Source organism: Bubalus kerabau, chromosome 2 (assembly GCF_029407905.1).
Source record: "Bubalus kerabau isolate K-KA32 ecotype Philippines breed swamp buffalo chromosome 2, PCC_UOA_SB_1v2, whole genome shotgun sequence".
NCBI classification, from domain to species: domain Eukaryota; kingdom Metazoa; phylum Chordata; class Mammalia; order Artiodactyla; family Bovidae; genus Bubalus; species Bubalus kerabau.
The window spans coordinates 1167592-1194831 of NC_073625.1; the positions used below are offsets into that span (position 1 = coordinate 1167592).

At 41.9% G+C, this 27240-nt stretch overlaps 1 protein-coding gene across 2 annotated transcripts in view; it reads right to left on the reverse strand.

Annotated features, from left to right (window-relative positions):
• Nucleotides 1–8571: 8571 nt before the first annotated feature.
• The window catches only part of ZNF385D (zinc finger protein 385D), a 344969-nt gene continuing 326300 nt past the window's right edge, over nucleotides 8572–27240 (reverse strand). For both annotated transcript variants that reach the window (XM_055566880.1, XM_055566879.1), the window contains exons 6-8: nucleotides 14994–15172; nucleotides 13895–13996; nucleotides 8572–11069 (exon numbers count right to left, since the gene is read on the reverse strand). In XM_055566880.1, coding sequence (XP_055422855.1) covers nucleotides 10851–11069; nucleotides 13895–13996; nucleotides 14994–15172 — 500 coding nt within the window. In that variant the 3' untranslated portion in view covers nucleotides 8572–10850. The remainder of the gene's footprint in view (nucleotides 11070–13894; nucleotides 13997–14993; nucleotides 15173–27240) is intronic.

Genomic DNA, 27240 nt, shown 5'->3' on the forward strand with positions numbered 1-27240 from the left:
TATTTATTTCATGAACTAAGTGAATAATAAAGACTTAAATCAACCAATCTCCTGAAATAGGCAGTAATATCTTATTTACTTGGACAATTTTGAAATTGTCAAAGAGACACAGGACAGTGCCTACCGATGTTTCTAGAACTGCTAAAGGAACTCGGGAGTTTTCATCACATGAAAACACCATTAGTGTCTTTTTTAAAAAATTGAGATAGGTTCTTTTTAAAGAATTTCTTTTTTTTTTTAAAAAGAGATTAATTTGTTCACAGCTGCAATGTTGACTTAGTACAGGACCACAGTCAGGATAGAATGTGTTATATTTTACATTTGAGTCAGTAAAACTGATTCATTTCATACTGTGGAAATAGTTGGCATAGAGGGGATTTTTATTCCAGGACTTAAAACAGAGGAATGGCATGATGCAAATGATGTGAATTGTTCTGATTATTATTTTGAATTTAGGACCCTATTGGCACACCAGGGGACATTGTTTGGGTCTGCAATGGAAAGAAAGAATAGCAACAACGCAAACGGTCATCACGCAGCTATCAAAATGTAAAACACGCAAAAAATTCCATCTCAACTGTCCAAGTCCACCTGGGGACATCCAGAACCTTTGATGAAAGGTTATTCAGCATGATTTGGCAAGAGGAAAAGAGCAAAGCTATTCACCGCACAGTCTGGCGTGGAAGCCTCACAGGTCTGCAGCCTGAGTGCTCGGATCCCTGCAGCTCCGCAGTGTCCCCATGTGAGCGGCTGCAGTGGACCTGACTCCTGCATCATCAGAGTAGCTTAATGATGGGTCAGAGACCCCCATCTGTGTGACTAGCAAGTCAATTTCTAAAACCCTTGCTTTCATTCTTTTTTTTCTCCTTTCCCTGTTTCTTCATAAAAAGCTAGTTATGTTCACTATACTGCTTTGGTATTTCTGGTGATGCTCTTTTGAGTATGAGCTTTATTGTTATATCAAGATTGCCAGGAGAAATATCAATAACCCCAGATATGCAGATGACACCACCCTTATGGCAGAAAGGGAAGAAGAACTGAAGAGCGTCTTGATGAAAGTGAAAGAGGAGAGGGAAAAAGTTGGCTTAAAGCTCAACATTCAGAAAACTAAGATCATGGCATCTGGTCCCATCACTTCATGACAAATAGATGGGGAAACAGTGGCAGACTTTATTTTTGGGGGCTGCAAAATCACTGTAAATGGTGATTGCAGCCATGAAATTAAAAGAGGCTTACTCCTTGGAAGAAAAGTTATGACCAATCTAGACAGATGCTTGGGGCTGGTGCACTGGGACAACCATCCAGAGGGATGGTACAGGGAGGGAGGAGGGAGGAGGGTTCAGGATGGGGAACACGTGTATACCTGTGGCGGATTCATGTTGATATATGGCAAAACCAATACAATATTGTAAAGTTAAAAAATAAAATAAAAAAATAATAAAAAATAAATAAAAAGCAGAGACATTACTTTGTCCACAAAGGTCCATCTAGTCAAGGCTATGGTTTTTCCAGTAGTCATGTATGGATGTGAGAGTTGGACTATAAAGAAAGCTGAGTGCCAAGGAATTGATGCTTTTGAACTGTGGTGTTAGAGAAGACTCTTGAGAGTCCCTTGGACTGCAAGAAGATCCAACCAGTCCATACTAAAGGAGATCAGTTCTGAGTGTTCAGTGGAAGGACTGAAGTTGAAGCTGAAACTCCAATACTGTGGCTACCTGATGTGAAGAGCTGACTCATTGGAAAAAACCCTGATGCTGGGAAAGATTGAGGGCAGGAGGAGAAGGGGACAGCAGAGGATGAGATGGTTGGATGGCATCACGGACTCAATGGACATGGATTTGGGTGGGCTCTGGGAGCTGGTGATGGACAGGGAAGCCTGGTGTGCTGTTGTCCATGGGGTCACAAAGAGTCAGACACGACTGAGTGACTGAACTGAACTGAACTGAAAATCTTATGAAACCTTTTGCAAAGCAACTGATATTGGACAAAGCCCTGCCTGCATTCTCTGAGCTATGAGAATATAGGAGGATGAAAATTACATAATTTTTCCCCCTTAAGTAGGCCCCCCTGACCTCAGTTGCACAAATGTAGGACAAACCATAACCTATTTTTTAAAATTTGAAAATACTATTCAAATGTTTAAAATGCTAACACCAGAGTCTCCCATTGGAAGTCTGGTTGTCAGAAACAAACACAGCCTTCAATTTGCAGTCACTAAATGAGTACGGATTAGGCTATTTTTAGATCTTGAGACTAGGGCTCAAATTGGGTCCTTCCAGTAAATATCCAGGATCATCACTCAATTCACATGAAGGATCTGTCAGTAGCTCTGTTGTTAAGAATTTAAAAATAGCCACACGGGGATCTATACTCAATATTTCTTTTTATGTTTTGGTTTTCTGGCCCCATGGCTCGTGAGAGCTTAGCTCCCGACCAGGGATTGAACCCACCCTCCTGCACTGGAAGGCGAAGTCTTAACCCCTGGACTGCTTACGATTTTGTAATAATCTGCAATGGAAAAGACTGAAAATATATATATAAGCATGTATAACTCAGTCACATTCAGTTCAGTGCAGTCCTCAGTCGTGTCCGACTCTTTACAACCCCATGAATTGCAGCACGCCAGGCCTCCCTGCCCATCACCAACTCCTGGAGTTCGCTCAGACTCACATCCACCGAGTCGGTGATGCCATCCAGCCATCTCATCCTCTGTGGTCCCCTTCTCCTCCTGCCCCCAATCCCTCCCAGCATCAGAGTCTTTTCCAATGAGTCAACTTTTTGCATGAGGTGGCCAAAGTACTGGAGTTTCAGCCTTAGCATCATTCCTTCCAAAGAAATCCCAGGGCTGATCTCCTTCAGAATGGACTGGTTGGATCTCCTTGCAGTCCAAGGGATTCTCAAGAGTCTTCTCCAACACCACAGTTCAAAAGCATCAATTCTTCATCGCTCAGCCTTCTTCATAGTCCAACTCTCACATCCATACATGACCACTGGAAAAACTATAGCCTTGACTAGACGGACCTTTGTTGGCAAAGTAATGTCTCTGCCTTTGAATATGCTATCTAGGTTGGTCATAACTTTCCTTTCAAGGAGTAAGCATCTTTTAATTTCATGGCTGCTGTCACCATCTGCAGTGATTTTGGAGCCCAACAAAATAAAGTCTGACACTGTTTCCACTGTTTCTCCATCTATTTCCCATGAAGTGGTGGGACCGGATGCCATGATCTTCGTTTTCTGAGTGTTGAGCTTTAAGCCCACTTTGTCAGGCTCCTCTTTCACTCTCATCATCACGTGACAGCACACCTAAAACACACAGAACGTTGTAAATCAACTAAACTTGAAAAAAAATTTTTTAAATAAAATAACCAAATGTCCCATTTTTGTGACCGTTGAGTGTCATCATATGTTGGCTAAATAAAATATTTTCATACAATTGTGTAAAAAAAAACAACTGTAGTTGAACTGACATAAGATTTAAACTGATAAAAGAAATGAAAAAAAAAAAAAAAAGGACTAACAAATTTCCCAAGGAAAGCGCTGCTCTTAGCATGTAGCTTCATGTGTGTATAAGGCAGTATTTCTTGAAACAATCCATCAACTTTCTTCTTTTTTTCCAGGACAAAATTGCGTGTCTAATATAGCTGCATATGATGTTTTAGAATCAGATCAGTTCCATTTCAAATAGTATGCAGGAATATGAAACCTGTAATTATAAGGTTCATTTTTTAAAAAAAATTATTGAAATTTAGAGGAATTAGGCTCAGGTTTAAAATCGATTTTGAGAGGCAAATGACTTGCTTTTACTAAATTCAGCCTTTTTAAAAGCACATCTCTATAAAGTAATTCCATTATTATTCTTGTTTCTTCCAGAAGGGAATCATCAAAATAATGAATTGGCTCCATTTCCTCAGAGATGGTTTTTGTTGAAACTGGAAACCACACTCAGCATTGTGTGACGGTCAGTCTTGTGTCCTGATCCTTTGGCTACAAGGCTTTTCCCCAGTACCCAACACGTCCACATATGTTTCCATAATCCTCTTAAAAAACAGATGGCATAGCAAGAAATTCTTCTTGACTAGCTCATGAAAACTAAACTTTCTAGAACTTCGCGGGCTTTTCTCCATCTAGCAGTAGTAGCTCACAGTCAACAAGAGACAGAAGCGTCTCTACCCCGTATTAGCCACCTGTAGCGCTCGTGTTTTGTGTTGAAATTATAACGTATTTTATTGGAAGGTAATTGGTGTGCTAGCTTCTGCTGCAGAATGAAGCCACTCAGCCGTAGGTGTGCACGTCTCCCTCGCTCTGAGGCCTTCCTCCTGGGGCACCCCGCATTATCCCCCTCCCCAGGTCATCAGAGTACCGGAATGATAAGATAACGAATTTTAAATTGAGTTGACAAATATCCAAGGATACACATATTGTTATCTGTGGTTAATAAAATTCTATATACTCTCACCATGGCTTAAAAACTCCGTAAAACTCTTTAACGTTGTTTCTCAATGGATTCATGTCTCACTAAGTTCGAATAACAGAGGGGCTTCAAAAAATGTTTTTCCTGGAAAAAATGTAACCTGGGCCCCCAATAAAGGCTTCTCTCTCTGCAGTTTTCTTTAGCCTTGTTTTACCTGTCCTGCACACTACCAGGATTGGAAGAAGATTGGATAAGAGTTCAGTCCTTATGGTCAAAATGAGTAGGCTGTATGCAATGATGCAGTTGCATGACCCAACTCAAATTGCCAGCAAAGAGCCTTGCTAGAGAGCATAGCACCTTGATATTACAGCTGCTTGTCAACCTCCCCAATGCCCTAAAATGATTAAGATTAAATTAGAGCTCCTCTTCTTACAGTAAAATCAACCTAATCATTTAAAAATAAGATATGAAAAGTGGTAGCAGGTAAAATAGGTGTCGAGGCTTATATTTCAAAAAGATGCATGCATCTCTCTGTCCATACACATTTAGATTTAGATGTGGTGATTTATGACCTGGCTACTGTACAAGTACTATGCTTAGTTATAACTTCGCTCACAAATCATTTTAGCTCTACTTTTTGGAAATTACTTTTAGGTTGACTTGTCAGTCATGAAGAGAATAACCCCGTTTTCTATTGACCCTATTCTCCACTTGGTCATCTATGTTAACCATCAAATTTGACTTGAAATTTTGGCACTTTCTGGAGACAACCATCTCGGAAGAATGATTTCCATCACTGAGAAGAGGGGGAAGATGATCAGACTGAAGGCAATTCTTGGCCCTTTCATGTCTGTGCATTGATAACATAAACTCCGTGATTCTTTGCAACCTACTTGGGGTTTTGATCAAGTAGCGCAGAGGAAGTTTTCCCAGTACAGAACCTGTCTTCCATCACCATTCATAATTCTGGTAAGCTATAAACCCGTTTCTGGAAGTAACGACCTTGTAGGCCACATGTGGAAGATACAGCATCATACCCATCTTTTCCTGGAAGCTCCGATACCCCTCTCAGCACCAGGAAGTAGGCAATGCAGACTTAATCAAAGATACCATCTACTTCACTTCCTGATAGTAACTGCTATCCTGACTGAGGATACTGTAGAAAGACCAGAAAAGATGCTCTGCAAATACATCTGCTATTTTAATGAAAAACAACAGCTACCATTTTGTAAAACATTCACTGTCAGGATTCAGTCCAAAAAATTCTTGCTGTGTCAATAAAAAGAGGGCACAACTGATATCCTTTGTTTGTGGAGGAAGTGGTCTAAATAGGGTGGCTCTTACCTAAAACACAGGCAAACTCAGGACAGGATTAGGAGTGGCTCCGATGGGGTCCCTTCCTGCTGAAGGGAGACAGCACAGCCAGGAGAACAGGATGAGGCAAGTGAGTATCTGTGGCTCCCTTCACAGCCACACTGTCGATTTTCTATTGCTGTTACTGGGACTGGTTTCATTCAAACATTTTTTATGTTTTAGACTGAGACAACAGATGCAGTATATCCTAAATGACTTTGGCATGAATCTAATGTGATTAGCAAGTCCCTTAATAGTTGTCAGGACTTCCTTGGTGGCTCAGACAGTAAAGCATCTGCCTACAATGTGGGAGACCTGGGTTTGATCCCTGGGTCAGGAAGATCCTCTAGTGAAGGAAGTGGCAACCCACTCCACTGTTCTTGCCTGGAGAATCCCATGGACAGAGGAGCCTGGTGGGCTACAGTTCATGGGGTCACAAAGAGTGGGACTCCACTGAGCGACTAAACTTTTCTTTCTTTCTAACAGTTGTTGGTGAGTCTACGTTCTGATTAGTCAGATGAATGGACCTACTGTGTGATGTATCCTCAGGAAAGAAAGGAATACAGAACACTTTTTCTGAGCAAATGCAAATATTTGAGTAGCTGTATGGTTCGCTATAAGAAAGCCGTGCAGATGAGAAAAGTGTCTTTTTTAATGCAGGAATGTTTAACCAGTTCAGTCTCTACTCACTCTCACTCACGTTGCTGATGAAGAAATGAATGCCACAGCATTTGTTGACTATTGAAATGTTACCTGCTGGGCAGAAACAAAGTGCACAATAAGCCCTGAGTTCTTTCAGGCTCCTGGTTTTCCTCATTCCCAGGGGCTTCCTTGGTGGTCCAGTGGTTAAGAATTTGCCTTTCAATGTGGGAGACCTGGGTTGGATCCCTGGGTTGGGAAGATGCCCTGGAGAAGGGAAAGGCTCCCCACTCCAGTGTTCTGGCCTGGAGGATTCCGTGGACTGGATAGTCCATGGGGTCACAGAGTTGGACACTACTGAATGACTTTCACTTGCAATGCAAGGGATGGCGGTTTGATCTCTGTCCGGGAAGATCCCACGTGCCATGGGGCAAAAAGCTTGACTTCTTTCAGGCTCCTTGTGTGCTCCTCACTCCTTTATGAACACTTTCCTGTGTGCTGCGCTGTGCTAAGTGGCTTTAGTTGTGTCTGACTCTTTGAGACCCCAGGGACTGCAGCCTGCCAGGCTCCTCTGTCCATGGGATTCTCCAGGCAAGAATAGTGGAGCAGGTTGCCATGCCCTCCTCCAGAGGATCGTCCTAACCCAGGGATTGAACTTAGGCGTGTTCTTTACCACTAGCGCCACCTGTGTACCAGGAGTGACTAATGGGATGCCATCCATGCTAACGTACTGGGAGGTGGTTCCACAGGTCAACTGAGATTTGAAGGAAGTTTTCTCTCTAAACCATTCAAGTCTTTTTTTTTTTTTTTTTTTTTTTTTAGCTTTTTGATCTGATTTCTTCAGGAAAGTTGAAATATTCCATGGTGTGGATACAAAGATATTAATCTAAAGTATTAATGGTAAGTGAAACTGGCTGCCCATAACCACCGTGTAATGGTTTTGTGCCTTGGAAACATACTTGAGCACATCCACAATAAACACTGAATAATCCTGGTTTTAAGCCTTTTCATTTTTATTCCTTTGTGTTATGATTTCCTGTCCTTTTAATTTCCAAGTAAGTATAAAAGTTCTCTTGGCTAAACAGTTCCTTGGCAACAAAGTATGTAGCACCTTTCAAAAAACCAAAGTATACCTCTGATAACGGCAATGAATGATTGCAAGTGGAAAACAAAAACCCAACAGGGCCTGAAGCCTGCGGTCCTCTGAGATGAGGCCGTGACGATCCTCACAGCCAAAAGCCAACAGTGTTTGCTTATGTGTATGGAACGGCCACTCTTCAAAGTTCAGGACCAGGGAGAGGAGAGATTTGTCACTTGTAATCACCTGTTTTCTCAGAAGAGAAATACAGTGCCTTCCCAAGGACTGTTTCCATTTGCCTGGGTAATCTGGATGAGGTGCAACAATGCTTTTTCCAGAAGCGTTTGGCTCTTGCAATGCATTTATATTTGTTTGAAATGAGGTCAGAGACACCTCGTCTATCACTCCCTTGCCCGTGGGTATGTGGCGTGAGAAGGGACATAAAACCGTAAAGTCAGAGCCCCCTCAGGATGTTCTGAATTACTGATCTTTATTCATGAAAAGAAGTTCCCTCAGGGAAAGGGTGGAACTTGATAGCAGCTTGAACCATGATAGACAGGGACCTGGTGTTGATAAATACATGGCATGTAGGGAAACGATTCACAGAGAACCCAGCGTTAAGTTCTATGGTTAGGCTTCATCCTTTATTAGGTAGCGAGTAAAGACAACGGATGATTACAACTCCAACTTTAAAGACCATTTAAACAAAATGGTTCCATAGTGAAGTGAGGCTGAAGGGATTTAGGTGTTTCTGAGGTTTCTCATATGGCTGATGGAGAAAATATGGCTGATTTATTTGTCTCCCAGCAAATCATTAAAGTCAGTCACGTCTCGTGATCCAGGACTCCTCGATTGCACAGGCCCTGACTTTGGGTGGACCGGCTCCTCCACTTTGGTGAGAACGGGGAAGGACAGCAGAGTTCACTGCAGGGAGGCTGCATCGATCAACACTGTGTTCTCCAACAGAAGGGGAGGCTTTAGAGGCGTGAATGCTGTTGGACAGGGATTCGGGCTGACAGCGTGAACAGTGAAAATATCTGACAAAGCAGAAACTAAAGGTCAAGACTGTCCAAAACTTGTCACGCAAGATACAGACAGACCCAAAGAACAAAACACATGAGCTAACTCTCCACCTGGCTGAACAGGGGGCTCTGAGGGTGAAGCAAAGAAAATGCTCGCTAAGACCAGAAAGTAGAGGTGCTGGCAGACGCGTTATCACCAGACGCTCTCAAAAACAGGTTCCAGTCCTAATCAACATGTTTAGGCATAAGAGATATGGTTCGAAATCCCTTTTACCAAAGACTGATGGAACACTTTCTCTTTTCTTCTTTCCCTTCTTTCCTTCCTTCTCTCCTTTCTTCCTTTTTGCTTTTGGTCAGTTGTTTAACAAAAGATATACAAAGTCAACTGCTTTAAAGATGTGTTTATATGACAAATGTATTTAGCTGGGTGGCGGAGAAGAACTCCAAAGACCATGTTAAATGTTGAGCACCAAGCACGCCACAGGAGTTTCTTAAATATAAAATGACAAATGCTAAACACCCATCTCTCTAACGGTTTCACTTTGCATCTTTAGACGCTCAAAAGTCTACTACATTTTAGATAAGAGCAGTTTCAGGAAGGCCATACTCAGCCTTTCTGTATATTTTTAAATAGTTCTCTACAAAACCTCTTCAAAAATATGTTTTTTCTCTAAACCTAAATCTGGTAGAGTGGATTTGTACACGTTTCCATTGTTTGAAGTTTGAGTGTCATTATTCTTATTAATGCAACAGACTGGCTGCATCAAACCCCATCATAGGTGATAGGTATATGTTAGCTTTCTATGGGAAAAAGCAAATAGCCTTTACCACGAATTAAAGGCACAGCTATTTTTATGCCATTTGTTACCAACTTAATGATAACATGTAACACGGGATGGATATATAATTATTTTATATAGATTTTCTTTTTATAAGTTATACTCTTAAACTTTCTAACATATATACAATATACATATATTTATATATACCCCTGATAAATCTTGTTTTAAAGGTAAAACATCAACTTCTTTCAGCCTTATGGTGAATATTGAAGGCTGTTGGTATTTCACAACTCCACTAGAGAAATGATGGCCAAGTGCAACATAACAGTATTTTTTAACTCTATACCCCTGGTCTGAAATGAACGCAGATTCATTTTTCTTTGTTTTTTCTAATATTTAAATATATATATTACTTGTTTATATCATGTCAGTAGGAAATATAGGAAAAAAAAAAGAAAAACCCACCAACAATAGCTAATGTCTACCATCATAGTCAAAGCAGAAAACTTTGCCTAAGAGACAACCCTACTGGTATGATATAAAGGGGATATTGCAGAGGTGTAATATTCTTTGTTTTTAGTGGATACGTACTAATGTGAAAAATCTGTACTTTGCATTATCATGCTGGGTTAGGATTGTCCCTCATCCTCGAAACAGAACAGTCGTACTGGTTTCTTTCTGGACCCCCATGATGCATGGGTTTACCTGTTTTCAGATATAAGCATTTGAAAAACACTCTGTTTCCAGCAACACTGCCTTAGTGTGGGGGGAAAGCACTCTGTGAGAAACTATTTTTATTAGTCTCTCCCACCTCTATTCTAAGTCAGCCCTGTTCATTTGTTCTGGACTGAAAGTCATCTCCAGGGTGGGCAGGACGGGAGAGGGTGAGCTGGGGACCTTCACCACACCAGATGGTGGTGTTTATCTGTTGACTGCTTACTGGCATGAAACAGTTGTTCGTTCTACCTTCTGCAATTCTCGAGAACCTAGTGGCATAGACTGAGACACAGCACTACTGTTCTACCAGAAGTCTACTGCACCTACCTTAGTTGGGATGAATACCCAGGAATTGCTGTCAGAGCAAGAGGACCACGGGTTCTACGATTCACAGTGTTGCTTTTGTTTTTTGTGTTTTTTTTTTTTCTTTTTTTTTTTTTGCATTATTTTAATCTACAGAGTATATGCTTATTTATATACACACTGGAACCAGTTAATGCCCTCAGACAATGTATAGTTGTCTCATAAAGCAGGAAAGACAATGCGGGGGAAACAGGCGCCCAAAAGGCGTGTCACAAAGGCTTCGGAGGTTCTAGGTGCCACTACAGTCAAGGCTGGAGATCACTTCTAAAACACGCAATGTTCAAGAGGAATGCTTTAATTTGGAGACAATACCGCCCCTCCCGCCCGCCCCCAGACCTCCCTCTTTTTCCTTCATCTTTTCCATAATCTTTTCAGTTCACTATCAAAAGTCCTGGCTCTTCAGATATACTTTAAACTATAAATAAACGCTGCATAGTTCTCTGTTCGGCGTGTGGTTTGGGAGTTATTGCAGGCCGGCCGCGCGCTCAGTAGGGCGCGAAGAGCACCGGCGCGTGCGCGCTGCGCATGGGCCCCGGCGCCGGCCGCAGCAGCGCGGGGGGCAGCGCCGGCAGCAGCGCGGGGGGCGCGGCCCGCAGCCCAAACGGCGAGCTCACGGCCACGGCGGCCGCGGCGGCGGCCAGCGGCCCGGGCAGCAGGCGCGGCGCCAGCGGTTTGGACGGCTCCTTGGAGAAGACCAGCTTCACCTGCAGGGCGGGGAGAAAGAAGAGCAGGTGAGCCAAAGTCTCTGGGTTCACCCGGAGCGTCCAGAAGAGGGGCTGGCTGGTAAAACAGAGCGGGCACCCCCACCCGGGTAAAGGCACACCCTGGGAAGTGCAGTAGAACCATGGAAGACGGGGATGCACGCTCAGTGTCCTGGGACCACCCTAACGGAAGAGAACGTGAAAAGGAAGAGATACATCCAGAGCATCTTATGGAAAACCTGAACAAACTTTATAGCCAACCCAATATATATACACACACAGAACATCTTATGGAAAATCTGAATAAACTTCTTAGCTAACCCTATACACACACACACACACACACAGAGAACATCTTATGGAAAACCTAATCAAATTGTTTAGCCAACCCAATATATATTTTAGGGTTAGGGTGTATATGTAATACAATATATATTATTATATTATATATATAATATATATTATATATATATATATACACAGAACATCTATGGAAAGCCTGAACATTTTAGCCAACCCAATATATATATATATATATATATATAATATATATGTACAATGCTATGTTGTTATATATTATATATATGTATAACTGAATACATATGCATAAATATTATATATGTATAACATCACTTTTCTGTACAGCAGAAATTAACAGCATTGTACATCAACTATACATCAATAAAACAAATTTTAAAAGAATAATGGAAACTGTAGAACATCTTTCCTTTTGGAGAAACTGGAAGATCCCAGAAAATGGCTTGATCTAGGATGTTAAATGGATGTGCAGAAAAGTACTCTGCGATCTTATTTTTCATGATAAATATACCTCCTGAGGAAACTATTCATCTTGAGAAAAAATAGGGAATTTTTTTACTCCACTCTTTACACACATTTTAACTAGCAGAGAATGGACATTTTAAAATGTTTACTTTATTTTATTTATTTTTGGGTGGGCTGGCCGGCATCTGGGATCTTAGTTCCCCACCAGGAGTCAAACCCACCCCCTGTAGTCAAAGTGTGGAATGTCAGCCACTGGATGGGCTAGGCAAGTCCCAGGGAATAGACTTTTTAAAGAGAAATTGATTAATGCTGTCAGCTACTCTGACTATGCAGATGTGACAAGAGAGTAGCACAGGAAGGTGTGAGTACCAATCAAGAGATGTAAAAATAATAAATTTCCGCTTTCACTAAAGAAGGGAAGAAAAACGATCTCCCCCGAAAACTTTGCCATGTTTTGCTTTCATTGGTACCAACATTCTGACACTATGCTGCCATACCAGTTTATTCTCTGACGAGTAGTGTTAGTAAGTTGGCTGTCCTCATGAAGGGAATGTTCCCATTTATGGAAACAGTAACTGTGATAGTTAAGCAGGAGGCTTTGGAAGCTAACTAACACAATTTGACTTCTCTGTTTATTTAAGAACTATTCACTTGATTGTTGAAAGTGGCATCTCCACCGGTCAGAAATAGCACTCAGGTTATGGCTGGTACTGCTGATACATCTACTCTGAGTAGAATTCAAAGTCTCTTACAGCAGCTAAAATGCATTCTATCCAAAAGAGCAAAGGGATTTCATTTGCATAAAAATGGGTGATGCTACTAAATTAATTGGGTCAACTCATTCTGAGGTCTCACAATAGATGATTGCAGTTTTCCTTTAACTGTGTTTTCACGTGTCGGCAACACACAATAGCACTGATTATTAATAAGATCTCTTTTGAAGAAAACAGATTTCAAAATGCATAATTCAGCACATACTGTAGAGCAATTGTTCTCCATCTTAATTTTTTATACACACAGTTATGGTTTATTATAGCTAAACAGTACAGAACCCTGCATCTCTCAGATGTAAGCTATGGTCACTTAAACCAGAAAAAAAGCCTATGCTTATAAATAATTAGCTTAAGATGTCAGGAGGTTTACAGACTTCCCCTAGAATCCTATAAAAAGTGGGTAGATGGCCTAAAAGTGGATAGATCGCCTAAAATCCTATAAAGAGTGGGAAGCCTTTCCCTTCTGCAGGGTCTTTTCCCAACCCAGGGAGCGAAACCAGGTCTCCTGCATTGCAAGTGGATTCTTTACCAGCTGAGGCACAAGGGAAGCCCAAGACTACTGGAGTGGGTAGCCTATCCCTTCTCCAGGGGATCTTCCCGACTCAGGAATTGAACTGGGGTCTCCTGCAGTGCACGTGGATTCTTTACCAACTGAGCTATCAGGGAAGCCTATGCTTATAAATAAATAGCTTAAAATGTCAGGAGGTTTACAGTTTTCCCCTAAAATCTTGTAAAAATTCTAGGTCGGGACATCAGTACTAATATGGTACTAGTGTAAAAACAAGAGGGCATGTCTCAGGAACTATTTCCCAGGCCTTAAATAGTGCCCTAAGGTGAATTTTCTTTTTAAACGAGCCACGCCTTTCAGACTGTTTAAAAGCCAGAATTGTTGAGGGAAACAACAGCAATCCTTTATCTCTTGGAGATCTTAACAAGAAGCTGGAAGAATTTGTTCCTCACCAACCTTTCTTAACAGTTCCCACTAACCTCAGGTTCAGATTTCCCGTGATTACTTACCTGACGCAAATTTAGGTTTCCTTCCATCCCCATGCTCTATAAACCTGAGCCCAACTGAAAAGATGTCTGACTGTAGCTAACGGGACAGGAGCCCACCCAACTCAGGAAACCAGTGATTCTGTTGGCGGCATAGGGGTTGGACTTTCAAATCAACCGTTTTTACTTGGGCGTCTTCCGTTTATCTCCCTTAGGAACTGACAAATGAAATCCTCCAAGAAAGGCTCCACTCTACCTGGACGCAGAAGTGACACTCACCCCCAGCGGATGCGCAGCCTTCTGCAGTTTGTTGTAAGGGCTGTATTTAGGTTTCGGGGGCTTCCCAGCAGCTCTGTCTTTGTGCCTTCTACTGCTAATGTGCTATTAAAAGCAATGAAAAGGGACAGCTTTAAAGAAATCATCCTCCAGACCCCTCAAAAGTATTGTTTTAACCTGGGGAAGGATATTAATTATTTCATGCAAGTTGCAGAAAGACAGAAATAAAAGAGCATGCACTTTTGTCCTTGATTGCGGTTGCCTCGAGGAGAGATATTTTTATACTGCCATTTTATTCTATTTTTAACACATAGCAGGGTCTTCTTTTTCCCAGCTTCTCTCCTTATCAGAGCACAGATCTCAGTTTATGGACATTTACAAAGGAAAGAAATGTCTGAAGGAATTTTATGTGCAAATAAACCAAGGTGGCCAGGCAGGCACGGATTTATTTCCATACTAATATTTACCCTCACATTTGTACAGCCAAATGTCAACCCCTTAAATTCTAAAGATAAATAACTAGGGTGCATAAAAATCAGTGCAAGAAGGTACGTATGCATATAAAACACAATACGGTATGAGGGCTGGGACTTCAGTGAGCAAGGTAGACCCGATCCCTCTGGAAGGCTGTTGGAGTAAAAGTGACTCCATCCCGTTAGCGTGTGGCTGCAGGATTTAGAACTACAGCACCACCAGGTAATAAGGTAGCGACATGAAAGAAGGGCACAGGGTAAAATTAGCGGTAGCATGTACATCTCTAAACAAGGAAACATGGAATGCTGCACTTTGACCTTTAGCAAAAAGCAACCCTTTGGAGTGGGAGACCTGGTAAAGAAGACAGCTGCTGTAGCCCCTCGCCTCCCACTCTGCATCTGTAAGAACAGCACAGACTCACTTCAGACAAGCTGGGAAGGATGTTAGAAGCCGCTACATTTCAGCATTCCTTTAAGCAACTAACCTACGCACAGGTAAAGAAGGGGGTTGAGTAAGAAGCTAGGTGGATGGATGGGTGGGAGGGAGCAGAAGAGCAGACGGGGCGCAAGGCAGGCAGGCAGCCCCTGGAGCCCCGCATGCCCCCACCTCAGGGGTGGGCTCTGCCTACCTGTTTCAGCTGTGTCTCCGAGTTGACGTGCACGTCACAGATTTCACAGTGAAACGTTTTGTTCTGCAGGCCTGTATTTCCCTTGTTCGCTGGGCCTTTGCCTTTCACACCTGCCCTGGGGAAGGCTTTGATAGCCCCACTTCCGTTCCGAGCTTCTAGCATCGTTTTGTGCTTGGTACCTGCCAGAAATGTTAAAAAAAAAAAAAAAAAAAAAAAGAGAGAGGAGAGAACTCTTAGCTAGTAATCGCCTCCAAGACACGATGCGGCAACACCACGTGATGTGATGCTGAGTCTGAGTGCAGGGCTTCCGGGGGTGCTGCTTCAAACACACTCATGACACTGAAAACCGCAACCATGTGCTCTGATGGCCACGTGTAACATGACTTATCAGGCATGCTTCTATGTCCCGGGTAACAAACAAGCACCATGAGTACAGGAATAAACGCAAAAGTCCTGCTGCTGCTGCTGCTAAGTCACCTCAGTCGTGTCCGACTCTGTGCGACTCCATAGATGGCAGCCCACCAGGCTCCCCCGTCTCTAGGATTCTCTAGGCAAGAACACTGGAGTGGGTTGCCATTTCCTTCTCCAATGCATGAAAGTGAAAAGTCAAAGTGAAGTTGCTCAGTTGTGTCTGACTCTTGGCGACCCCATGGACCACAACCCACCAGGCTCCTCCATCCATGGGATTTTCCAGGCAAGAGTACTGGAGTGGGGTGCCATTGCCTTCTCCGAAAAGTCCTGAAATGACGTTAAATAGGCGTGGTTTCCTCTTGATGCTGATGAGACATGAATGATACCTGATGAGGAAGGCTGACTTAGTTGCTACAGGTTTAGTTGGAGGTGAGGTGTAACAAATGTAATCAGCTTAAACAGGGTGTGCGTACAGAGGTGGCACTAATTAAATACACACTTTCTGAATGGAATACACACGAGCTTTCCTCACTGTGTAGTTTAGGCTCAAAGAAGGAACATAACAGTATAGAGATGTTAATGACTCTGGAAAAAAAGGTCCTGTTAGAATAGCAAAATTCACATTGATTGGCTATTAAATTTCAAATGTTAAAAAGAAAAAAAAATACTATAGAAGGGGGATTCACTGTCTAGGTGGGTACATGCTAAGAAATTCTTCTTTTTTATTACACCAACCACAGTTGCCCATCCCACATAACTAATGGTACTCTACTCATTGACATTTGCTTTTTTTTTTTTTTAACACTAAAATTCAGGATGGCAGTATTCTCTCAAAATTTTTCTTCACAATTTCCTTCTTGGAGTTGATAAATATTCTTTACTTTTCTTGTTTAGCCATGTGTTTTTGCTCTGAAATTTTCTTTTGTCATCATTTATATTCTTCCTGTCATTCTGGTTTTTTTAAATTATGTTTTAGAGGTTTTATCATCTTAAGTGTCTTTATGAGATGTGTTCGATCCCTGGGTTGGGAAGATTCCATGGAGAAGGGAAAGGCTACCCATTCCAGTATTCTAGCCTGGAGAATTCCATGGACTGTATAGTCCATTGGGTTGCAAAGAGTGGGACACGACTGAGCGACTTTCACTTTCACTTATCAGTTCTGGAAACACAGAAAAAAAAGAGATTCTTAACTTCTTGTTCTTGAATCAGCTTCTCAGAGCCATTCAACATCAACAAAGAAAGATGTTGAGGGCTTTCAGCTTGGTGCCAGTCACCAATGTCTTCGATAAGAGGCAATGAATACATGGAACAGGTTTATAGCCATATGTTTCTCTCTTGCAAAATGATAACTTTACTGAGTCCAGTATTAAAAAATGCATATTTTTACAACTTAGATCCCTCACTTTGAACCTCTATCCTTAGGCACAACAATGACAATATTCATATATCAATACAGTAAGGAGAGAGAAAAGAGTCAACATGTTGGGAAAAAACTGGAACAGATGAAATACGGAGCCAGGGCACCTGTCCACGGTGGTGGGGGTGAGGCTGTCCTGGGCTTGTTCTCGACCCGCCCCTGTGGTCTAATGACCCGATGCTTCCAACTTTGTAAGAAGAACCATAAACGAGAGTAAGGGGGAGCAATGCATGTGTATATACACAAATAATGATTGAATGAATGTGTCTATATGCACACACACGTGCATCATTTTGCCAAGTTTTCATGTATGCCATCTTCATACAGATCAGAAGCTTTAGTGTCACTATGTGGGCAGATGATTATCCAACGTTCTATATCCAAACAGATGATTTTATAAAAAAATTTTTTTTTTCCATGCAGCTTATTCAGTCAAACTGATGGAGCATTCCCAGGGCCCATGTGGCTTAGGAATGTCTAAGCAGCAGTGACTAGGAGAAAATTCTCATCCTGGGCACTTCTATGGTTCAGTTCAGTTCAGTTCAGTCACTCAGTCATGTCTGATTCTTTGTGACCCCATGGACTGCAGCACAACAGGCCTCCCTGTCGATCACCAACTCCCAGACCTTGCTCAAACTCATGTCCAACATGTCAGTGATGCCATCCAACCATCTCATTCACTGTCATCCCCTTCTCCTCCTGCCTTCAATCTTTCCCAGCATCAGGGTCTTTTCCAATGAGTCAGTTCTTCACATCAGGAGGCCAAAGTATTGGAGTTTCAGCTTCAGCATCAGTCCTTCCAATGAACACCCAGGACTGATTTCCTTTAGGATGGACTGGTTGGATCTCCTTGCTGTCCAAGGGACTCTTAAGAGTCTTCTCCAACACCACAGTTCAAAAGCATCTGGTGGTCCAGTGATTAAGAATCCACTTTCCAATGCAGGGGATGGGGGTTCCATCCCTGGTTGGGGAACTGCACAGAACAACTAGGCCTCCATGCCACAACTGGAGAGTCCGCGGCCACAACGAAAGATCCCTCATGATGCAGTGAGGCTCCTGTGTGCTGCAACCAAGACTCGGCACAGCCCAATAAGTAAGTATTAAAAGAATTCTCATCCCGACTTTCCTGAAGGCCCCTCAACTCACTATGGTTAATGTCTCCTGTTTGAGCTGGTGTTTGATAGTGGCAACCAAAATGAATCAAAAAGCTGTTTATACCTATGTGAACATAGAATTACTTTATCTTGCTTGGGAGGATGATAAGAAAGTCTGGCCTGGGTAGAGTGACTCAAGATTGAGTGTTAGGTGGATTAGGAAGAGGAGAGGGAATTAAAGATTTGGCCCCAGTAGTAGGGGGTGAGCAAAGGTAGGTAAAGATCTTAGCAACAGTAGGTAAAGATTCAGAAAACAAAATGTTCTCCTTAATATCTTCAGACTCGCCTATGTCTGACCCTAGAAGAAGAGATGTGAACAGAAGGTATGTGAACACTGGAGAAATGCCAACCTCACAGAAAAATCACTGCATCATTAACATTATTGTTTCAGTGCAGTCCCTCCCCAGAAGCTACTAAAGATAGGAAAATTAAGTATATCCACTCATGCACGCCTTATGTGGATGCAAGCAAACACACACACACACACACCAGACACATGTTTAAAATCATGCCAAGACTGGGTGAAAAACTCCAGCTAATAGCTTTGACTCGGAGGTTAGCCGTCATCGTCTAGCAGAGTGGAACTTTTGTACAGCGTAACCTCCTGCGCTAGGAGCAGATTGTCAGTCATAATTAAATTGCTATTAGATAGTTTCAAAAGAGCTGAAAGCTTCAGTAGCCTGTCAGGGTAGCTATATTTGCTCCAAGTACAGCTACAATTAAGAAAACACGTACTCTTAATTCTCAAGCATTTACCTTTTTTTGAGAGCTCAAATGTGCATGAATAATCTAAAAATAGTGATTTCTGGGAGGATTTGTGCTTATTTTATTTTTCCAGCATTGCACCCATTGTGCTAAATTACCCACCTGCTCCTAGCTGTGGTATGAGATCTGTGACAATATTATGCCCATTTTAGACATAAACTGGGACTAAGAAAGGTTAAGTTAATTGTCTGGTTCACAAAGCAAACACTACTTGAAGTTACTGATGGGTAGAAGGTGGATTTCTAAATAAGTTCCTTGAACTATGGGGACTTAGTCAGAAATCCACTAAGGATGTCTGAGTCAGCTGCATTCCAGTTCCAAAGAAATCTCTCACCACCTTTAACTTCTCTACGTTGTTAATGCTGTCTTTTCTAAACTCGGATTTTAATTTGAGTCTTTCAGATTCTTCTCCTTCTTTCCCTGTAATATGCCTTTCTGCTCAGCAGAGGATCCGGAACCAGGATGCTATATGAACAGCAGTGGTTTTGTGATGGCCGGTTTGATCACCTATGATTTCATCCATGTGTAACTATCCCGCCAGGCTGGTACCTTTCCTTGTGACTGCACAGCAGGGCCCTCGAAAAGCTGCTTCTGTACTTTCAATGGGCTGTTTTCTTCCCATCACTTTTAAAACGCTGGCACTGACAATGACCTTCATTTGAAGCTTCCATGTTTCCTGAAATGCGAAATCATTCTCCAACCAGAGTTCTCCAACTAATTTTGTTTGTTTGTTTTTGATTGCCTTGGATCAAGATATTTTATCTGCAAAAATCAAAGTAATAAGTGGTGTGGAGTGAATGGAGGCTAGCTTTCCCTTTACTCCCCCATCGTCTTTACTGATTCCATTTTCCAGATGGCTCTTTATTTGAATTTAATGCATTCATTTGTGGCTGCACTGGGTCTTAGCTGCTGTGCGTGGGGTTTTCTCTAGTTGCAGCCACTGGGGGCTCCTCTCTAGCCGTGTGGTCTGCAGGCTTCTCATCATGTAGCCTCTCTTCCCCGGGAGCTCAGGCTCTAGAGCACGGGAGGTAGTTGTGGAGCATGGGCTTAGCTGCACCTCAGCATGTGGGATCTTAGTTCAGGGACCAGGGATGAACCCGTGTCCCTTGCATTGGCAGGCAGATTCTTAATCACTGAACCACCAGGGAAGCCCCTAGATGGCACTTAACTTAGGTATTTGTGTAAAGAAAAGGGAGGTGAGCAAGAAAACTGAATGGCTTTCTAAAATTAAATCAATCATCCATTAGGTCATCAGGGAAACTGGGGAAACTTCTTTAAAATGGAAAAAAAAAAAAAAAAAACTTACAGTTCCTCCAAGGAAAGGTATTCACAGTTCAGTTCAATTGCTCATTCATGTCCAACTTTTTGCAATCCCATGGACTACAGCACAACAGGCCTCCCTGTCCATCACCAACTCCTGGAGTTTACTCAAATGCATGTCTGTTGAGTCAATGATGCCATCCAACCATCTCATTCACTGCCGTCCCCTTCTCCTCCTGCCCTCAGTCTTTCCCAGCATCAGGGTCTCTTCAATGGAGTCAGTTCTTTGCATCAGGTGGCCAAAATATTGGAGTTTCAGCTTCAGCATCAGTACTTCCAATGAATGTTCAGGACAGATTTCCTTTAGGATGGACTGGTTGGATCTCCTTGCAGTCCAACAGACTCTCAAGAGTCTTCTCCAACACCACAGTCCAAAAGCATCAATTCTTCCCCTCTCAGCTTTCTTCACTGTCCAACTCTCACATCCATACATGACTACTGGAAAGACCATAGCTTTGACTAGACAGACCTTTGTTGGCAAAGAAATGTCTCTGCTTTTTTAATATGCTGTCTAGGTTGGTCATAGCTCTTCTTCCAAGGAGAAAGCTTCTTTTAATTTCATGGCTGCAGTCACCATCTGCAGTGATTTTTGAGCCCTCAAAAATAAAGTCTCTCGCTGTTTCCATTGTTTCCGCATCTGTTTCCTATGAAGTAATGTGACCACATGCCATGATCTTGGTTTTCTGAATGTTGAGTTTTAAGCCAACTTTTTCCCTCTCCTCTTTCACTTTCATCAAGGGGCTCTAGTTCTTCTTCACTATCTGCCATAAGGGTGGTGTCATCTGCATATCTGAGGTTATTGATATTTCTCCCAGCAGTCTTGATTCCAGCTTGTGCTTCATCCAGCCCAACATTACTTATGATGTACTCTGCATATAAGTTGAATAAGCTGGGTGACAATATACATCCTTGACATACTCCTTTTCCTATTTGGAACCAGTCTGTTGTTCCATGTCCAGTTCTAACTGTTGCTTCCTGACCTGCATATAGGTTTCTCAAGAGGCAGGACAGGTGGTCTGTTATTCCCATCTCTTTAAGAATTTTTCCACAGAGACATATCAAAATTTTAATGGTGGTCATCATGTGCCAGTCTTTGATTTTCTACTTGTACATGTGCATTTAAAACATTTGGATAACAAAGTAATTCTGTATAGAACTTTCCTTGGAATTATACATACTTTAAAAAATGTACATGATTTTTAATGACAGCATAGGCTTACAATACATGAATGCTATATATTTAACCACTTGCCTAATATTAGACATTTGTATTATTTTCCTCTTTCCCTATATAATTATCCTACTCATTAATCTTTTAAAATCCATCCTAAGGTTGTTTCCTTATGATAGATTTTCATAAGGGGTGTTCTAGGGACAAAATATGACTATTTTTAAGTCTCGATTCAAGCTGACAAATTAACTGTCTAAACAGTACAAAGGGAGTTTCAGAGGATTCATTTGAAGGGAAATGTATCTTGCAAAACTTGCCCTTCTATAAAATAAATTTCAATACCTTAAAGTTCAATTCTCCAGAATGCCCATGAGATGAGATTTAATAGCATCAGACTAGACTGGGTGGGAAAGATGCCCTGGATAAGGGCATGGAAGCCACTCCAGGATTCTTGCCTGGAGAATTCCATGGACAGAGAAGCCTGGCAGGCTACCATTCATGGGGTCAAAAAGAGTCAGACATGACTCAAGTGACACAGCATAGCACAGATGTCAGCAAACCCAGGTGATAGCCAGAGATCATTTAGTTACTTTTTCACTGACCAGTTCAGATGATTCAGATTATAGATATGTGAGCAGGAAAGTGGCCAGTATCCATACAAACAACAAAGAGCTTTTTGAGATGTTTATTTATAACATTCAATATAATGGCACGATAGTCCAACTTTTGTGTGTCCGAAGGGAAGAGAGTTATCTTGACTCTCTACACCTGAACTGTGCAACTGGCACCAAAAGCCTCCACATCCTCTCTCTGTTTTTATTCCTCCAAATGGCAAGTTGGAAGGACTGATGCTGAAGCTGACGTGCCAATACTTTGGCCACCCGATGTGAAGAGCCAACTCATTGGAAAAGGCCTTGATGCTGGGAAAGATTGAGGGCAGGAAGAGAAAGGAATGACAGAAGATCAGATGGTTGGATGGCATCACCGACTCAATGAACATGAGTTTGAGTAAGCTCCGGGAGTTGGTGACGGACATGGAGGCCTGGCGTGCTGCAGTCCATGGGGTTGCAAAGAGTTGGACTCACCTGAGTGACTGAACTGAACAGAAGATTCTGTTTGGCCTGAGCATGAAACCACTCTAAAAGAAATGGCACGTAAAAGTACACAGTAAGAAAATTCATCTTGACACAACATTGAAATCACTTGTTGTAGTTTTTTATCCATGAGAAGTCACTAAACATGAAATAACTAAACTCTGAATGTTGACAGCTACATAAAATTCTTTGGTTAGATAATATATTCCAAATCACCCATATTGCAATTTCCAACGTACATTATTTAAGAATTATAAGAATCTAAAAAATTCCAGCAGAACTATTCAAATCCCTAAAGATGCTGCCATCAAGGTTTTGCATTCATTATGTCAGCAAATCTGGAAGACTCAGCAGCAGCCACAGGACTGGAAAAGGTCATATCATCATCCCAATTCCCAAGAAGGGTGGTAACAAAGAATGTGCTAAGCATCGGACACCTGCACTCATCTCCCATGCCAGGAAGGTCATGCTTAAAATCTTGCATGCTAGGCTTCAGCAGTATGCAAACCAAGAACTTCCAGATGTCCAAGCTGGATTTAGAAAAGGAAGAGGAACCAGAGATCAAATTGTCAACATCTGCTGCATGATAGAGAAAGCAAGGGGACTTCAGGAAAACATGTATCTCTCTTTAACTGACTATGCTAAAGCCTTTGACTGTGGGGATCATGACAAACTATGGAAAGCTCTTACAGAGATGGGAATACCAGACCATCTTTCCTGTCTCCTGAGAAGCCTGTATGCGAGTCAAGAAGGAACAGTTAGAACCCTGCAGAGAACAATTGATTGGTTGAAGATTGAGAAAGGAGTATGACAGGGCTGTCTGCTGTCACCCTGTTTGTTTAATCTACATGCTGAGCACATCATGAGAAATGCTGGGCTGGATGAGTGACAAGCTGGAATCAAGATAGGTGGGAGAAACATCAACAACATCAGATGTGCAGATGATACCACTCTAATGACAGAAAGAGAAGAGGAACTAAAGAGCTTCTTGATGAAGATGAAGGAGGAGAGTGAAAGAGCTGGTTTAAGACTAAATAAAAAGTCTGCGATCATGGCATCAGCCCCATCACTTCTTGGCAAATAGAAGGGGGAAATGTGGAAGCAGTGACAGAGTTCCTCTCCTTGGGCTCAGAATCACTGTAGACGGTGACGGCAGCCGTGAAATCAGATGTTTGCTTCTTAGCAGGAAAGCTATGACAAACCTAGACAGTGTGTTGAAAAGCAGAGACATTGCTCTGCTGACAAAGGTTCATATAGTCAAGGCTGTGGTCTTCCCAGTGCAGTGTGAGAGCTGGACAGTAAAGAAGGCAGAGCACCAAAGAATTTATGCCTTTGAACTGTGGTGCTGGAGGAGACTCCTGAGAGTCCCTTGGACAACAAGGAGATCAAACCAGTCAATCTTAAGGGAGATCAACCCTGAATATTCACTGGAAGGACTGATGCTGAAGCTGAAGCTCCAGTATTTTGGTCATCTTATGTGAACAGATGACTTTTTGGAAAAGACCCTGATGCTGGGAAGGATTGAGGGCAGGAGAAGAGGGTGTCAGAGGATGAGATGGTTGGACAGCATCACCAATGCAATGAACATGAACTTGGGCAAACTCTGGGAGATTGTGAAGGACCGGAGGCCTGGTGTGCTGCAGTCCATGGGTCTCAAAGAGTTGGACACGAGTGGGTGACTGAACAACAACAACACAAAGAGTAGATGTGTGTTCATGTATAATGGATTCACTTTACTGTACACTTGAAACTAACACAGCTTTGTAAATCTACTATAGGTCAAAAGATATTTTGAAAAAAAGAATTGTGGCTCCAGTCCACTCTCTGATAGAAACTTCTGGGGTGATGGAAATGATCTTGATCTGTAGGCACCAATATGGTGGCCTTTAGTCACACTCTTCAGCACTTGATATGAGGCTACTGCAAATGAATTGGTGATTGATTTCGATTTAAATCATCACCTAAGGCTAGTGGTTACCACATGAGATAGTACAGCTCTTGTACTCAAGCATGTCCTGCATGAACATGTGTAACACAGAGGCTATGTGGCTGAGCTGTCTTTTTTTAATCATTTGTAGAAAGTTTAAAGAAGGCATGACAGCAGACCTGTGATAGAAGAGTCTCCATCTTTTTTTTCCATCCAACTGAAGTCTCATCATCATCCCAGAAGATCTTGAAGAGATATGATAGATATCTCTGGGCGTTAATAATAACAAGGCCATGAACTTGGACTACCACTGACTGGCTTAAATGAGTTCTTCACTTGAAACATGAAATGACAAATCTCTAGAGGAAACAAGTCTTTATACGGTCTCTTCCTGAACAGAGGCACAAACTGGACCTGGGCTTCTTGAAGGCAACTCCTGGGTTTTGCTCAAATTTTCATTCTAAGGGCCCAATGCATGGTAGTCAATCAGTGAAGATTAGCAAAGTATTGGATATTAATAAAGATCAACAAACACGTATTCATAAAGAGAGTTACGAGCTCAGGTTCTGAGCTGGTATAAGCCAGAGTGTGTCTCCATTAGCTGTGAGGTTTCAATTTACTGAAGCGTTGCAGGAGATGCATTTTTTATCTTAAGGTATTATTTCTGGCATGCCCACATGCTCAAGAAATTTTAGTCAATCTTCTTTTTCTTCTTCTTAACATTGTTTTCATGTTTAAGCAAAAATTTAGAAATCTCTAAGCATTTTAAAATTTAGTCAAGTCTGTCTTTCGATAAAGTGACTTTTCTCTATATTAAAACTTAGTGAGGGAAAATAAGCTCTGTGTAGGTACAAAAAAGCTGGAATGTGCTTAGTGAAAATGATCAAATGTTACCACTTTAAGTCATCACCAGAAAAATCTGCCAAATTAGTAATGAGTCTGCTTATAAAATTTCAAAGGATTTTTTTTTCAATTATATACAGAAACTCATTAAAATTGGCTAAGCAAAGCATTACCTAGCAGGATGTTTGGGGGGAATTTCTGTAAAGAAAGAGACAAAACATATCTTTTTATAATATCTGTGTCCATAACATAAAAATAAGAGGAGACTTCAAGGTCTCTTATAAAAAGTATGTCCTCTTACAGTGTTGCAAGCATTCTTAGAAAGTTTTGTGAATCATGCTAGCAAGTTCAGGAGAACTGCTTTTCCTCCCAAATTAAAAAAGAAAGAAAGAAAGAAAGAAATCCTATATTCCAGTACTATTCCAAAAAGTTAACTAACTTTGAATGGTTATACTGTAGTGAAAAATAAAAACAGAAAGCACATGAAATAACACAGCAACCCAGCTGGGGCTTCCCAGGCGACTCAGTTGTAAAGAACTTGCCTGCCATGCCTGAGACACAAGAGACGCGGGTTCCATCCCTGTGTTGGGAGGATCTCCTGGAATAGGAAATGACATCCCAATCCCTATTCTTGCCTGGAAGCTTCCATGGAAAGAGGAGCCTGGAGGGCTACAGTCCATGGGGCCACAAAGAGTCAGACACGACTGAGCGACTGAGCAGACAGCAGCTGCTGTGATCCTGCTAATAATCATGCCGTAATATTCCATCCTCACAAGGTGCATATGGCCTCTTAACTCCATAAGAGAGAGAAAGAGAGAGACGGACAGAGAGACAGACAGAGACAGAAAGAGAGAGAAAGGGCCCCAAAGACAATTGCCTTGCCAAGGTTCACATAGAAAAGTTCTCTGCAGATTTGAGGTAAAAATTAAATCTGATCACTTCTAGTTCACTCTAGTCTATTCCATTAAGCCGTAACAAAGGCAGTGTTTGATGGAAATTGTTTTCCCAATATTTATCATTAAGAATCCATTTTCCAGCCAAAATGTGGAAATAGCCTAAATCCCCATCAACAGATGAGTGGATGAAGAGGAGTGGTGCCCGTACGCAATGGAGAACTGCTCAGCCATAAAAAAGACAGAATAATGCCATTTGCAGCAACATAGATGGCCCTAGAAATTAATTATAATACTAAGTGATGTGAGTCAGACAGATAAAGAAATATATGATGTCACTTATACGTGGAATCTTAAAAAATAATACAGATAAACGTATTTACAAAACAGAAACAGACTCACAGACTTCAAAAAGAAATGTACAGTCACCAAAGGGGAAACAAGGGTGGGGGGACAAATTAGGAGGCTGTGATTAGAGCAGGAAAACAGCAGGGACCTACGTTACAGCACAAGGAGCTCTACTCAATATTCTGTGTGTGTGTGTTAGTCACTGAGTCGTGTCTGACTCTGTGACCCCATGGACTGTAATTTTCCAGGCTCCTCTGTCCATGGAATTCTCCAGGCAAGAATACTGGAGTGGGTAGCCATTCCCTTCTCCAGGGGATCTTCCCAACCCAGGGATCGAACCCAGGTCTCCTTATTGCAGGTAAATTATTTTGTCTGAGCCACCAAGGAAGCCCACTCAATATCTATAATAACCTATATGGAAAAAGAATCTGAAGAAGAGCGAATATACGTATAACCGAATCACTTTGTTGTACATATGAAACTAATACAACATTGCAAATCACCATTTCTCCAATAAAATTTTAAAAAGAAGAATGCGTTTTCCAAGATTAACAGTAAAACATGTCTTGAAGGTGGTTGACTTCCTGTAAACAGCCCATAAGTGCATAACTCTCCACTCACTGTAAGCGGCCTTAGCTCATGTCTACGACATGTTTCCAAAGGGATACAAAAGAAAACTCCTCGAATTACAATGCAAATGCAAAAGACACATATCCCCATTCTGCAGCCGGGTTGCTTCCGATGACAACTGATATTCAAACCTGGTTCCCTGAAAAACACAGCCAAGTTTTTATCGGTGTTTTCCTATTAATAAAATCCGGATCTAAGAAGAAATTGGAGAAGTCTTTTACAGATCTATTGATGGGGTAGAGGAGGAAGCAGTGGTGGGCATGACTGTGGTCTG